Raw genomic sequence first — 15,644 nt, 5'->3', positions numbered from 1 at the left:
GGGGGGGGGAGATGTGTATTGCTAGATGCTCACCACCAGCAGTTAAAACAGATGGTGTGTTCTTTCATACTTCTTTTGTGAGTTAAATTAAAAACTCACAAGTGTAAAAAGGGAAAACCTGGGCCCTACAAACTCCAATCCAATGAATGAAGATGCCTCTCTCTGTGCATCTTTCCTTTTGCATCTCTTCTGATACACATTTGATTAGGGACTAAAGTGCTTCAACTCATGAATTAACTTGTTTCTGTTACTTTTGCTAAATTGCTATTCTTTCACTTCAGTACATTGTATTATTTCACTGCAAGATCACGCAGCAGCATTAACAAAGTACGAGCAGATAACTCAATGGGCAAATTGGCAGCCTGCCCCAAACAACAAGATGAAGCAGTACTCCACAATAATTTAGAACTTGTAAGATTCTTGCAAAAAAACCACAGAAATTTCAAAACTTAGAAAATAATCCTCTTCTTTTCCTGTGGGTGTTTGATAGCATTTTCTATATTTACCTGTTCATTGCACACTCTAGCACTTAAATTTCTTTTTTTTCCAAATTGCAAAAATTGAATGTATGAGGCCCTTAGCTGGATGGGAAAGATAACAATTACCATCCTACCTCTTTTTCTTTAATATCTTGATAGTCAAGCTGTCTCATCTTCAAATGATGTGAGTGTCAAACAAACAGCTTTCAGTCAAACATCTCCAATAAAACCCTGAAGTGGCTTTAAACTGGCTGAAAGCACTTCAGCACTGGAGTATATGCAAGGTCAAATACAAGTTTGTATTCAAAGTCTAATCTACTTGGATAGCACTCAAAAAACCAGTTAATGTTAAGTTTTATATCCAACACACATTATTTGCAAACAAAGCAGATTAACTGAAGTTAGGAATGCTCTAACTTTTGATTTTTATAGAGAACTAGTAAAATACCATTACCATTAGATCACAGAACAACACAATTTTAAAGTAATCTGTGTTTGTAAAATAAGAAGTCAAGTTGTAAACTGACAACTAATTTCAAGATTAATTTCAGAATTTACCTCAAAAGAGGCACTTAATTCAATTTATAAATGGGATCAGTCCTGTCAAAAATCACTGTTTGGTTTGACTTTCCTGGAAAATGTGATATTTCATGTGACTGGACTCCAGATAACTTATATCAAGATGATGATCCAGTGCTGAGGCAGTCTTTAAAAGTCCTTCAAGGAGCAGAGATCTACAGCAGAACAAGAAAATTAACCAGGGCCGTACAGCTGGACAAGTGAGACTGCTCAAAAGTCACTGCCTTGCACAGGGCAGCCCCATTAGGTTTAACAGCAATAACAGACACTGGGGCACACTTGAATCAGGAAACCTGTTTCAGCTTACACCACACTGGCAAAGAGACCAAAGTATGAGAAAACATTCTTTCAGTCCTCCCATGGTCTTGCATGGATGTAACCCAGGGATCCCATTAGCACTTTTGACACACCACATGCACCTGGAAGCACAGCAGTGACAGGAAAATGCATATGCAGACTTTCTCCCCCTTCACAGAGCCTGACATTACCATTAAAATCATCAACTGAAGGAAGGGTCAATATCACTGCAAAGATAATTTCCTTCAGTTACACCTCAGGCATCTACTTTCTTCTGATATATTCAGACTTGGTGGAGGTACAGTCATCTAAGTCCCTATTTCAGACTATATTAAATTAATAGCATGTAGCACAAAGATACCTGACCTACAGAAAAAACTCCAGTCCTCTCTACCAACTTGCCCTTTGCTTTTCTCCTGGTTTTTCCAAACAGGTTGTTTTCATCTCAGACAAAATATGAATGCCAGGCTCAGATTCACTAAGATATTAAATACAAGTAACAGAACCTGAAGATGTACTTTAGAACAGGCAAAGGAGGTTATCCTCTGCTTTCCAGTGACTTGTTCTGAAAAAATATCCTTAGTTTCTCCACTGGTTTCAGCAGATTTAGTATAAACAGACCAACAGTCTTGTCTTCCCTTCTAGGTCAGTGTCAGCAATAACTTTTAAGACTCTCATTTTGTAAACTAGCCAAACTAAAAATACTTTTCACTTGTTTTGGGTTCTGACAATGTTTGACTTCAACTAGATACACACTAATCCCTACACTTCTCCTTAGTTTTTAGTGTTAAGGGAATCCTTCTTTGGAACATTTTGACAGATCTTCACTCCTGGTCTAAACTAGCCATTTATTCCTCATCAGTAACCTGCTATGCTATTCTTGAGTCTCCAAGGGAAACATTACACAAGAGCTAACAAAACACATCTCAATTGGATAAAACAACTAATACACCAAGAGTGCAGTATCTTCAGCTTTAAAACAGTAAGCCCTTATATTTGGCTTTCCTCGAATTCCTGATGCCACAATTACACTTTTGAAACATCTAATAGAAAACAATTGTAATGAAATTCAAAGGCAAGCTAGCCAGCAAACTGAAACTTCTAAAGAACTGCAGGTAAATCCCAGATATTAAAATATATACCTATGTGTTCATGTGTGTCTAAAAGTAAGTGTAAACTTGACCATTATTACCTTCACTGCATAAATTTTTGGAAGTAAAAATTACAAGTATTACCATTTACAGGTATATCTATCCTTGCCTCTGATGATACACTCTAGATGCACTTTTTAGTGTCCTGATGATAATCCTTTCCTTTGTGTTTTTTTTTCCCTTTTGCATTTAACAAATATTCATTTTTCTCTCCAAACTTCTTGTGAATAAGATTCTACTTTATAATAAAAAATTATTTTATATTACATTAGCTAAGATACAAATAGCATACAATAACTACATGCATGCAAAGTATCAAGAGTGCTTCCGCCTTAGTCCATGCAGAGGGTGTATTTTCTAACAACTGAAGTACAGCCCTACAATCTTTGAATTGACAGTAAATTATACTGCAATACAAATATCTATCTCCATACTATCTTTCTTTTATGGAAATATGGAGCTCTATCTTTCTATAAAGGTATTACACCTTTCAAAATAATAAAAACAATTCTTCAGCTTCCTCTCCCAGTAAAAAAAAAGGAAAAGGGAAAAAAACCTCTGGTAAAAATTTAAAGCAACCACAGCTATTGTATGTGCAAAAAAAAAGGTGACTATATATACGTAGATAAATAAGATAACATAAGAAGAGTTGCATTAGCCAAAGTTTTTCAATGTTCTGATTTCCCCCTAGTATTCTGGTGAAGCTATAGGTCCCTGAATAATGAACAGGACTATTAACAACAAGATTTCTTATCTTCAAACCTCCTTAGAAACAGGCTACAGAACCCATGGCACTACATTAAAGACAATGAGAGACAAGACACAAACAGGGTTAAAGAGCAGTGAAGTATTAGCATTACTATATGCACACTTACACTATTTAGGAGCAGCCAAGCAGCACAAAAAACAATTAAAATTAGGTTTGGTCTGCCACTACAGTAAAATAGTTGGTTAAGAGTACAGATAGTTTCCAGTCAAGAACAGCAGATTGGTTAAGATTTTAGCTATATAACCAATTATAATCACATAACCAATTATCTGGGTCTGAAAGAGAAAAAAGCCCCACTTTATTTTCTGTTAAATTTTACGTTTCTTACCAGCACCTATTGGGGCGCTGCTGTCAGGTGAAATATACACATCCTTGCAGAACACAGATGTCTTAACTAAGCTGGACACTGGTTAGCTGGGGCAGCAAAGAAATTAGCACCACAAATAATTTACCAAGAAAAACTGCACTAAATTATAATTATGCTCACAAGCAGACTACTTCTACTATTGAATGAGCTTGATTTTCACTTAGGTAGTCCTCTTCCAGAAAAATGTAAACATTATTTTCCACAATACACTTGTCTTTCAAATGAACAGTTCCTCAAACTATTAAGTAAATTGTAAATCCTTCCCTCACACTCCATGTTGAAAAAACCAGCAACTTATTTGTATATCCCACTTCCCCCACATTAATACACATAAATGCCTCTTCTGAAGTAAGGCATATGTAACTCAGTATAATTCCATATGGGTTAAAAAAAAGTGAGGACTAAAGTTTCAAGTCCACAGGTTTTATTTATCTTTTTTCATCATAAACACGACAGTGTTTCTTTAATAATATTCTTCTGTGAGCTATTTTTACAAGTATCCTAACTTGTAGGAATACAATTCCTAACTTACATAAATTTAACAAACATAAGCACACATGCAAACTTCTCTCCTGTCTCACTTCATTTTTGGAGAATACTACTGGCCAAATACTCTTGCATAGTCAGCAGCAAGCATATTAAAAGAAAATTAGTAATTTCTCATTCCTCTCCCCAACAGCATTCATCTTGCAGACTAAGAGTTCAGTATTTAAGTTTGTGAAAGGAGGTTTGGGGGGAAAATGCAAAATGTAGTCAATGTGGCAACTATTCCGAACAGCGATGCAATATTTTCCATCAGAAAATACCCATAGCCAACCAAACCTGCAAGCATTAAAAATAAAACATTTAAGATATTAAGAAAACAGAAATAACCAGCTGAAGACAAGTTTGGAGGAGATTTGTCAAGTGCTGCATAATTATGAAGACATATTTTAGATGCCTGCTACACAGAAAGTGTAAGTGTCACTGTAGGGAGTAAGAACAATATACTTGCAGTTAGTATTTAGCTAGGCTACCTTTGAGACTTCAAGGATTTAAAGAATCTAAACTACTTGTTTCATACCTTTTATCCACTTTATCCCCCCAGAATACTTCTGTTTCTTTGGCTACTCATTGCAGCACCTGTTTCCAAAACATCTTCAGCTGGCTTAGCCTGTGACTAATAGCAGCCATTTCCAGGGAGTGACTATTTAAAGAAAGATCCTTGCTCAGATTCCACAAAACTCTTCACCATATTAAAGAACAGAGAATAAAATTTTTGAGGTTGCATAGGTAGTGTAAGAGTCTGTTCACTGCTTTCAAGTGTGCTGAAGCTATTATGTAAAGCCCAGTTTTTTCTTCAAAGTCTTTAAGCTTCTTATACTAAAACCTTCATTTTTTTAGCCTCTTTTCAAAAAGTAACATTTCGGATTACTCAAGTGAAAGAGAAAAAGTCTACCTTAAGTTTTACTTGATAGTCTTTTGTATGTCAACAACTCTAATGTTACTTTCCACATGAAACCTTGTTCCACTCTCTGAAGTAGAACATGAGGCACCTTAAGAGGTCTTCAGTTGCAAGACACAATGCAGGAATCTCAATGCATCTCAATAAAATATCAGTGTCTCCATCAAATCACCAGGTTACAGTATCAACTTCATATGCCAATGAAATTCTAATTAATTTGTGTTTATGATCACTTTTTCCCTAAGTCTAAGAAGATAATTGAAGAGAAATTCTGAAATACTTGGCTTAAAGGATAAACCTAATCTTCCAGTACTACCATATAACAAATCTGCCTAATGTAATATTTATTTTCACAGAAATACTGTGCAACACCCTACTAGAAGAGGAATACCCAGTTAAAGCATTCACACTGGCCTTACTAAGCAACTGATGTGCACACAAACTACTTGGCTGGAATGTTGTTTCAGTGGACACAAAAGCTGTTTGAAGAGAAATTGCCAGAAAAAAAAAAGGAAAGATGGTGCAGTTCCTTTAAAACTAAGGAGATTTTTTGTAAACACAAGTTCCATCTGCACATTACATTCAAGTATTGCAGTGGTTTGGAGTTTTTTCCCCAAGTTCAATTCTGAGCAAACATGGTAAAGATATCCAGCTACAGTAGTAAGATAGCAAAGTTCTCAAACTGGATCTGGATTTGTCTGGAATCAAGTACCTGGGAAAGAAATTTACCATTTCCTTTTGGGTTTTTTTTGTTTGTTTTGATATATATGGATATTTATATAAAGATCTTAAAAGCTGATTTGTGTCCTCAAAACTCCAACTAAGTAAATACAATACACATAACTAGAGAAACTTGGTGAGACCAGCTTAAGTATCATGGATCATTTTTATTCCACATAATGCATGCTACGTTTAATATTTATTGTCAGACCATAATTAGGATTTCATTACACCATATCAGATGTTCAAATAAGTGCAGCTGCAAAGGAAGTTACTCCCATGACAAAAAGGAAGATTGTTCTCTATTTTAGTGTAAAAAAGAGTACCACTTGAGTTGCTCTCTAGATGCTACCAATGCCACATACAACACCAGTCAAAAAGCCTGCCATAGCAGGACATACACCTATCTCTCTCATATATATTATTATTACAATCCTGTCACCAAAAGAGTATTTGTCTTACAATACAGAATGTAACAAAAGCACTTTATTCACTTTACTTGCATCTAAAAACCTAAATCATCCTACACTGGCAAGTGTACATATAAATATGTACTTTTAAAATGTACAATGTATGAAATAGAAGATTTTTTTAAATAAAATGTTTATGAAATGTTTATAAATGAAATATGTTAACCTTATCAATCCAACATTTTGGCTTGTATCAGGCAAAGTAAAATGAAATCAGAGTATTAGCTCAACAGCCAAAGAGCTACTAGCAAAGAAAAACTGAATTAGTGTAGACAAGCATCTAATATACACACTAATACTTTCTGGAACTTCATGGTAAATTATTCCAGGGAACACACTTGGCAGGAGCCTTGGCAGTTCAATTCCAAAATGAATCAAGAATATCAGAATATATTTGAAGAGTGACTTTGCAGGTTTCAAACCATGTATCCAATATAGTATGTCACCAAGTGATACAATCTTTTGTCGTACTCGAATTTTAGGAATGTAAATACTGCACTAGTAACCTGTGAGTAAAGGAAAGAACCCAAGATTTAATGTCTTTAAAACTGCCCAATATTGCAGGAAAATAGGCAGGAAATTCTGCAAAGAAGACAAAGACACCATACAGTTACCTAAATCATGTCCTACGTGTAAAGGTATGTGGATTGTCATTGTAAAGTTCTGGAAGAGCACCTCAGGATGAATCTGCATTTAGAAAAGGGAAATTACTCAAAGTTGAATTATTGTCTCCATTTTTGTCTCTGTTCTAGGCAGCAAGGTATTGGTACATATCAAACTCTAATTTTCAAACAGTACTGCAGTCTTACTTTTGGTTAAGTATTTCACTATCTCCCTTGATGCCCATCTAGCAGGGCAACCTTCTAAAGAAACTGAAGTGGAAATTTATATAATTATTGCTATGTTTTCAAAAATGCATTTATATTTATGGAGGTACAAAGATTAAGAAGGATATCTATTTTATTTTTAAGTTTAGTGATGTAATTTGAAGTTACATTCATTTAATATTGCAGTAACATCTTTCAATAAACAGAGCAGTAAAATAAGTTTAAAAAGTGAAAACACGTTTTCCATTACAAATTCCTGAATTCTGAAATGCTGGTATAACATGTATTCATTTAAAAAATGTCTCAGTCTCTTATTATTTCTCCCAGGAAAAGAAGTTATGTCAACCTAAGTGTCACAGCATTAACAAAAAGATTAACTTAATCTTTCTCTTAAATGCTCATAAAGGATATTGGAAAGTCTCTTCCACCATTTTAGATTAATTTAAAGTATTCTTTGAAATCTTAGAAGAATGTATTACACATTTATTTTAAAGAAAACATGGAGTGGACTATTTTAAATGTACAAATGAGATTTAGCACTTGCAATCTGCTGTTGAGAGGGCAGCTGAAAATAGGAAGGAAAAAAATTATCACAGTGGATCAGGTTACCCTGCCACAAATTGAAACATTTTTTTTCAAATCAGTAGAGAACGTGAAAAAACAAATTACTCTCTACTACATTATTTATTACAGCTGAAACCTTGCATCAGATACACTTGGATCTGAATTTTACTGAAGTCAAATCCCATTTCCCAAATCCCATTTAGAAGGATTGTCTTAAATGATGAGGAATACTAAGTTAGAAGGACACATAAGAGGGAAAAGGGAAAGGATCACAGATAAAAGCTCAGCTAGAACACCAGTTCTTAGAAAGGACGATAACATATCATCCAAATATCTGCATCTCTGCATGAAGTTTGTGGTAATAAGCAGAAAATGTCACACACCTCACTCTACCATCTCCAAATGGCATTAACACCCAACTGTCACCAAGTCTCCACTTGTCTACCCATAAATATACAGGCCTTCTTAACACATACAAAAAAAAGTGGAAGTTTTACTTCAATTCCCTTTAACTTCCTTATCAGAGTGATTTAACTTCTCCCCAAATTATCATTCCCTTTTGTTTTAGTTTGGAATAAAGATAGCACAATTGCTTACGTTTTCCATCCATTGGTAAAAGTACCTATTGTCAAAATGTATTATAGGCACATAGAAACTGTCACCTTTATAGGATAGAAATCTAATATTTATAAATATCTTTCTACAGAAAATTATAATACCAACTGTTTCTCTAATTTCAGTAGAAAGAAACATAATTGTTATTAATGGTATTCTTTCCAAATGCTGAAGAACTTGAAGGAGGAGGGAAAGCAAAGCTTATATTGGCCTCAAAAAATGAGGTTTTTCATCTGATACCATCTCTTCTTTAAGACCTCTCCATTTTCTGAAATCAATGTTTATCATATTGAAAATTGAATTTTATTAATTCCTTTCAAGACACAGCATCAATTCAATTAAATATTTTCACTTAATATCTTCTAGAAAATATGGACTTCAAACCTGTAAAGAAGTCTGGGGTTCTAGGTCTCAAGAAAGCACAAAAAACCTTCTATGGCAATTTCACCTGTAGAGAGTTTACAAAATGTTTAGCCTAATGACTGTAAACTGCTAATTTGGCAGAGGGATGGGGAAGGATGTGTATTCACATGCAGTTTAAACCAATCCTAATCAGTCTTGGTGCACTTCTGCTTTTGTGCCTTTTCTTCCTCTGCCAGGCATCAGTCAGGGCAGGAACAGTCTGCAAGTGAAGAGTACATGTATCTGATTGTTTCTAATTTCAGCTCAGTTCCGCGTACTCTGGCACCACACAAATGGACTGGTAGCACGCAAGACAATGAGAATAAACAGCCAAGAGTGGAAGAAGGAGACAAGACTGCATTCTTCCATGACCGTACAATACCTTAATTTGACAAACTACTTATGAAACAAAATCCTTTGCTTCAGGTTGTTGGGGGACAAACCAACAGATTAAACAGTAAGAACAGCAAACTCCTCTGCCCAAGAACACTGTTATTCACATTAGTCCAACCGGGGTGATCTGCTCTGCAACAAAGCTCTGTAGATGTCTGCATTCACACAAAGCTTAAATGACAACTGATGAATGCTGTCTCTAGCTACTCGTTGAGGAGATCTGTATAAGTCACAATCAAAGACTACTTAAACAGGGAGTCCTGGATGCTAAAAAGTCTTTTCTTTGGTGTACAGACCACCATCTCCCCTCTAGAGCAAATACAGGCTCACAGACAACAGCAATGGGAGCAAGTAACTCTGTATTAACTGGAATGATGCCTTTTCCCACTGCTTTCACTCACAGTAAGGAACATGCCTTTTCATAGTTCAGCACAATTTTCATCACAGTGAAGGCAGGTTCAGGTACCTGTACCCCCAAAACAGTACTCCACATTCAATTAATTGATAGATATTTACTCAGGAAGTCACTGTCACACAAATGGTCACACATAAAGCAGCTGGCTCATCTCAGTCCTAATTTTCAACAGGTAACTCAGCAACAACCTCCACCACCCTGCTCTGCTGACATTCTCACAATTGGCTTTCAGAGCTTGCTTACAAACACTTCTTGCTAAACAGGTCATGACTGCTTTATATTCTGCCAAGCAAAAAAAAAAAAAAAAAAAAAAAAAAAACCAACAAAAACCCAAAAAAACAATAGTGGTCTCTTTATTGAATTTCTCCCCTGGTTCAAACTAATCTTCAGAAGGAAAATAGATGTCTTGTCAAGTATTGAATATCAAAGTGGCTTGCTGTCTTTTCCTTACTTGAATTCCCTGAAATATCCCCTCATCTGGTCACCCCATGTTAACAGAAAAAAAGAACAGAAAACCCAACTATCCAGATTTATGACTTTCCATCAAAACCTTTTAAAATAATTATGGTAACACATATTAAATCACTAACATTTAGTTTATCCATAGGGCTAAACAATTTTTCTCAGTTCCCTGGAGACCTTTTGAAGTCTTCTAGAAGTCTTTGAAAATCCATTCCATGCACATATCCAAGCAGGATAGCAAGCACAGTAACTGGACAACATTGAGTGCTAAGTGGAAAAGGCAAAAAGTAGTATTTTTTACCAAAGCACATCAATTAGAAAGCAAGCAGCCACAATACCTGACTTCTCAACATTTCTCAGCTGTGACCTGAATCACATTTAAGGCAGACATAGTCTGAGATCCATAGTTTTCAGCTTTGTACATTTCAGTAAAAACAGCTGAAGGGCCTATTAAGTAGAAATGCAGAGAATCCAACTGTTGCATTTCACAAAAGGTAGTGAACAGAAAGTGGGTTAACTACTTTCAAGTAAGTATGAACTGATAAATAATCGAGCATTTGGATGGCTGTGTATAACGTTAGGGTGCCAGGGAAAGTTAAGCCCTAGGTTTTTCTGTAAAATTGGTTCCCTTTTTCAATGAGGTCACCTCAAACTCCCTTTTATTCTTTAGCCTATTATAAAAGCATATGTTTCTAAGGAAAATGTGTCTATCTGTAGGATTTAAACAAAAAATTTGAAACCAATTTGTGACAACAGTATGATTTCCACCTTCTCAAAGTTAGCACTATTTTTTCTGTTTACTCAATCAGCAAAGCATTCAGATTAAGTATTTGATAGTGACAGTAAAGCTTAATATATCAAAACCTTTGCATTTTGTTTCAAAGGGCTTTTCAACTACAACGCAAAATTTCTTTGAAAACAGACATGCAATGCATATCACAGCATGCTTCTGCTCTGCATGTATACAATACTTGTTTTGGATTACAAAGTGAACTGAATAACTATCCCAAAGTGTTCCAGTGAAGATATGCACATTCATTATTCTGCCTACTAACATTTTTCTTAGACAGTATGCTCATACAATAGTTATGCTGCCGTGAGAGCATTGATCCAAAAATCCTTCACCAACTTTGAAGATAATAATACAGGCAACTCAACTCATGCTCATAGTTTATTATAACTTCAGTCTTCTCAGTGTAAGACAGTCTTTTTTCCACTATGTGGTCTAATTAACGTCGAGCCCTTATAAACCAATACAACCATTCAACAGCCACATACTACCCATGCAGATTTGAGTTCAAGACTTCCATGCTGTTTAGCCACTGTAAAATATACAAAGACTAGCATTTAAAAAATGCAAATAAACAATTTCAAAATAACATAGATTATTCCAACGTGACTTGTAATTGCTTGGTGCAAGTGGTGTTTGCTTTCCTTTCTACATAATTATGCAAGCACGAGGAAGTCAATAACTGCCTCTGATCACTTGTTCGAACTGGAACGTCAGGAAAGAATTTAAGAAAATCATTTTTCACAATGTAAAAACAAGTCACAGAGCAAAACCACCTTTTAAGACTTACCTGTTCTCCTGCCTCCATCACAAAAACTATTCTAATGGTACTCTTCCCTTAGCAATCTCCATTTCTGCAGCAATTCAAATAGTTAACCAGAAAGTGAAAGGTCACTACATTCCACGACTGGTTTCCAGCCTGCATAAGACCAATGGGATTTTCAACTGACTTGTGCTCAAAGTTGGAAATCAGTGGCTGAAAAGTTTACTAGATGTTTCACTTTTGTCTTCAGCCATACTGGCAGAGAATATGAGCAATGGTCTGGCACACATTAAGGGAAAGCAGCTACGGCATCAGTGTGCACAAGTGATCTCTCTGGGTAGCTGGAGAGGTCACTAGGACAGACTACTGAAACAAAAATGTAAATTCAGGAAGAATTAAAACCAAACCAAAACAAAAAATCTACCATAGACCATAGGCATGGCTTTCTTAATTTGTTAGCGTGGCAACTTTGAGCAAGCATCCAGGAACATCTAGGATTACCAAAGACAAGTAGCAACAACCATTAAATAGTTTTTACTTTACAGAATGAAAAACATTAACATGCAAATAGTATCAAAACATTTAAACAATCATTTCAGATCTCTTAATTCATAGAGAATTGCTCTAGCTTCTGGGACATCTACTCTTTTGATCCCCACTCAGCAGTGAACTTTTCAACTACAGTGGGTATATTAACTTCATTCACATATTTATATATCAAACAAATGCCATGATACATATTAAAAATCTCGTGAGCATTTGCAGCAGTTCTTAGTAAAAATCATTGGTGAAACCAAGCTTTTGTTTATTTCTCCCTTTAAAAGCAGACACTTTGCTTTCAGGGAGTTTATTTCCTGATTCTGGAGCTTAAAAAAAAGCACTCTATAAGAATGCTTTTACATATATTGCTACCTGCTTAGTAAGTAGTCATTTGATGGCATGCAATTACTTTTTAAATCATCAAACAGATTCTACATTCTTCTGACACATACTTAATGGAAAAAGGCCTTATACAAAAGGTGCTAAATAAACAACAAAAAAACTTCACAACATGCAAGCAATCCTAGCCATTATCTACACAACTGTACTAACTATCAGAGGTCAATCAACACAGGAAAAAGCCTGATTTAGTAGAACATCACAATAACAAGCATAATTCTATTAAGACTTGAATGCTTCTTGTAAGATGTAGCTCAAAAGTCTTTTTAAAGTGGTCTTAGCAGTCCATGGGAAGACTATTTGATAGGCTAGAGTTACTGGTTTATGTGAGGGGCTTTATTTACTTGGATTAAGTTGGGTTATTACAAGGAGAGCAATTATACCAACAGCTTTGGTAATCTCTTAGCAGGCAGCATACCTCTCTTGTGTCACAGCGTTGCAAAATGCAAGAACACAAGTGACTTACGGTTTTGTGTCAATACAATTGTTGGTGCTGTTCCTAAATATACCTTGCTGTGCTTTACAAAGAAAGATCAACATTTTATCCATACCACACAGGTGGGGGAAAGGAGTGAGTAAAGCTAATTGAATTGTTCAAGTTCACATAAAGACACAAGGTACTGACAAGGAATCCAGTTCTAAGGCTCTGTGCACCAGAATCCACAACGCTCTGCACTTGAAAGAATGACCAAGGCATAAATCAAAACACAGGCCTCTGTCGGGCAGTCAGAAGCAAGTCTGCATCAGCAGACCCTAAGCAAGACTAGGTCTTAAAGTATTAAATCCTCTGCATGCTGAAGTGTCCTTGAGCATCCAAAGAGTATGCTCTTTGGAGAACTTAAAAAATAAATGCACAGAAATATACAGTCATATTTAAACAGTATCTTGATCTAATATAGTCAATGTTACCTTGAAGCGATACAAACAGAAAGCTAATAATTCTCTTAAGCATTCTCCCTTACTGCTTCTTATTGGACTGGCTTGTATCCTTGTAAGCTTAACTAATAAATTACAAATCTAAACCAGCCAGAAGGCCTGATCCACTGTATAACTCCTATAATCTTGGTTAAGTTGTTGAATCTTAGAAATTTCTTTGGAACCACAATACTGTTAAAAGTTTCCCTGTAATAACTAAAGCTTCAAAGTAATGACTTACAGATTAACCTCCCTTAACACTACAGGGCACAGTAAATAAAGTACTGGAGTTATCTCAAGCATATATAAGTTTAACACTAGGCACACACACACAAATTGCAAAAGCTACAGACTTAAACTTAACACCTGAACACTCTGACAGAATTTATCCTAACTTTAAAAATAAACATGCAAGAGTAGCACAAACCTTACTGAAGACTAAGTAAGCTCTGAGGGTTTTTTTAAAAAATACAGGTCTATTAAGAGGTTTTTGTATTTGTTACTCTAAGTTTAATCATCTGTTATACATTCAATTCAGCCTGAAGTGGATCTGTATCACTGTTTCACAGAGCACTTTGCATTCTACTTGTGATCTGACCTCCTCATGCTCCCAGCTGTCTATCTGCATATTAATATGGCTCTAAAACCTCAGTATCTGAACCTAATCTCTATGGTAACTGTAAGATTTGTTTACATTGAAAAAGAATATAAGAAACGTATGTAAATTTAACTGTCATTTAAATAAGTGTTTTTTCCTTCTGGGGAAAAAAGCTCCCTATACTGCCTCCTATTTATCTTGCTTCCATCTCCAGTATCCCCACCAGGCAATGAGCCACATTTGGAAAGCTCCCTATCATACAACTTCAACAGCCTGTTGTTGTAAATTCATAAATAGTTTACTTTTAATAAGACAGACGTGTGCAGTATTTTATAACTTAGCACTTGCTAAAGAAAAATCATAGAGCAATTAAAACATGGTTTTTAAAAAACACTGCCATAAAGTCACCTAAATAAAAAAAACCATGCTAAACCTTTAACAGCTATACAGAAAGACTTCACTGCTCAGCAACTCAGATCAATCTAGAAATTAACAGAGTCTATTTCATTTACCATTTCTAGCAGTGAATATAGTACTGGGCGCACACTTTACATAATACTTATTCACAGACAGTAGGCAAAAACTCTTGACAGCAGAAGAACCCAATTAAGACTGCTCTTTTTTATTAACAAATACCAAGGAATTGATGCATCACAGGTTTGGAACAATTGTTTTTTCTAAGGTTTATAGTATTTTGAAATGAGATTTACTGCTGAATTACACGGGGGTGACAGTAACACGAACGGCAGTTTGAGCAAGACATAGCAGCAAAATGGTAAAAAAAAACCCCTAACAAACACAGTTGTTAAAAACTACTTTTAGGTACACAGTTCTTGCCCACACACAGAAGAAATCATTCTATTCCACCAAAACGATCTTTTTTGCTATTTAGCTTGCATAATATACCAAACATAAATAGTCTAGAAAGGTCTAAGAGAAGAAAAATGCATGACAGTGAGGTACACGAATACTACACAGCACCGAGAGGAAATTAGAACCTGTTTGAGAATCTTTCCGCACCTTACAGCAATCATTTCACTGCGGAGAATCACTTACTTGCACCCTCCCCGCTCTCATCAAGATTACTCATTCAACAAAACTCCTATTGACGAATAGAAAGTAAGTAAATCTACCCTCTATTCAAGTAAACAATGTTGTAGAGCCAGCATTTCCCCACAACGTTACTTTCTCGAGCAGGGTGACTGTGCCCTGCTCCTCCATGAAGCAAGCTCAGCCCAGGCAGCCATGTCCTTATTCTCCTACAAACAATGTTTCTGAAGGAGAACAGCCCCTGCTCGGGGAACTTACAGCTTCCCCCAGCACAACGCAGCGGAGCAAAGCCCGCCCCACGATCGGCAAACAAGCCAAGGCACCGAAACACGGCAGTGGGGGCGAAGCTGCCCGCAGTCTGGATCTGCACCAGCACCGAGCCTCGCACCGGGGTCGGGACAGATGGACTGACAGATAGGACAGCATTTTTCCATGCAACCCTCCCTCCCTTCCCCTCCCAGGCACACAAGCGAGTGTTTTACCTTCATGATGAGCTCAGGCTGCGGTAAAAGCCTCGATTGTGGCTGAGCGGCCGAGGCTGGACCTGGAATTTAAAACAAAGCGCTAAGGCACCGCACCAGCCGCTCGCACCGGGCGGGGGGAGGGGAGCCAAACATCGGGGGGGGGGGCCGGGC

The 15,644-nt window shown here is 36.3% G+C and overlaps 1 protein-coding gene across 1 annotated transcript in view; it reads right to left on the bottom strand.

Moving 5' to 3' along the window:
* Positions 1–15,637, bottom strand: part of ARID4B (AT-rich interaction domain 4B) — an 86,444-nt gene extending 70,807 nt beyond the window's left edge. Inside the window, exon 1 of the mRNA XM_031058759.1 lies at positions 15,492–15,637. Coding sequence (XP_030914619.1) covers positions 15,492–15,497 — 6 coding nt within the window. The 5' untranslated portion in view covers positions 15,498–15,637. The remainder of the gene's footprint in view (positions 1–15,491) is intronic.
* Positions 15,638–15,644: the final 7 nt, after the last annotated feature.

The sequence above is a fragment of the Geospiza fortis genome, unplaced genomic scaffold, assembly GCF_000277835.1.
Source record: "Geospiza fortis unplaced genomic scaffold, GeoFor_1.0 scaffold381, whole genome shotgun sequence".
In the NCBI taxonomy this organism is placed as follows: Eukaryota; Metazoa; Chordata; class Aves; order Passeriformes; family Thraupidae; genus Geospiza; species Geospiza fortis.
This window is presented reverse-complemented; position numbering and strand designations above follow the sequence as displayed.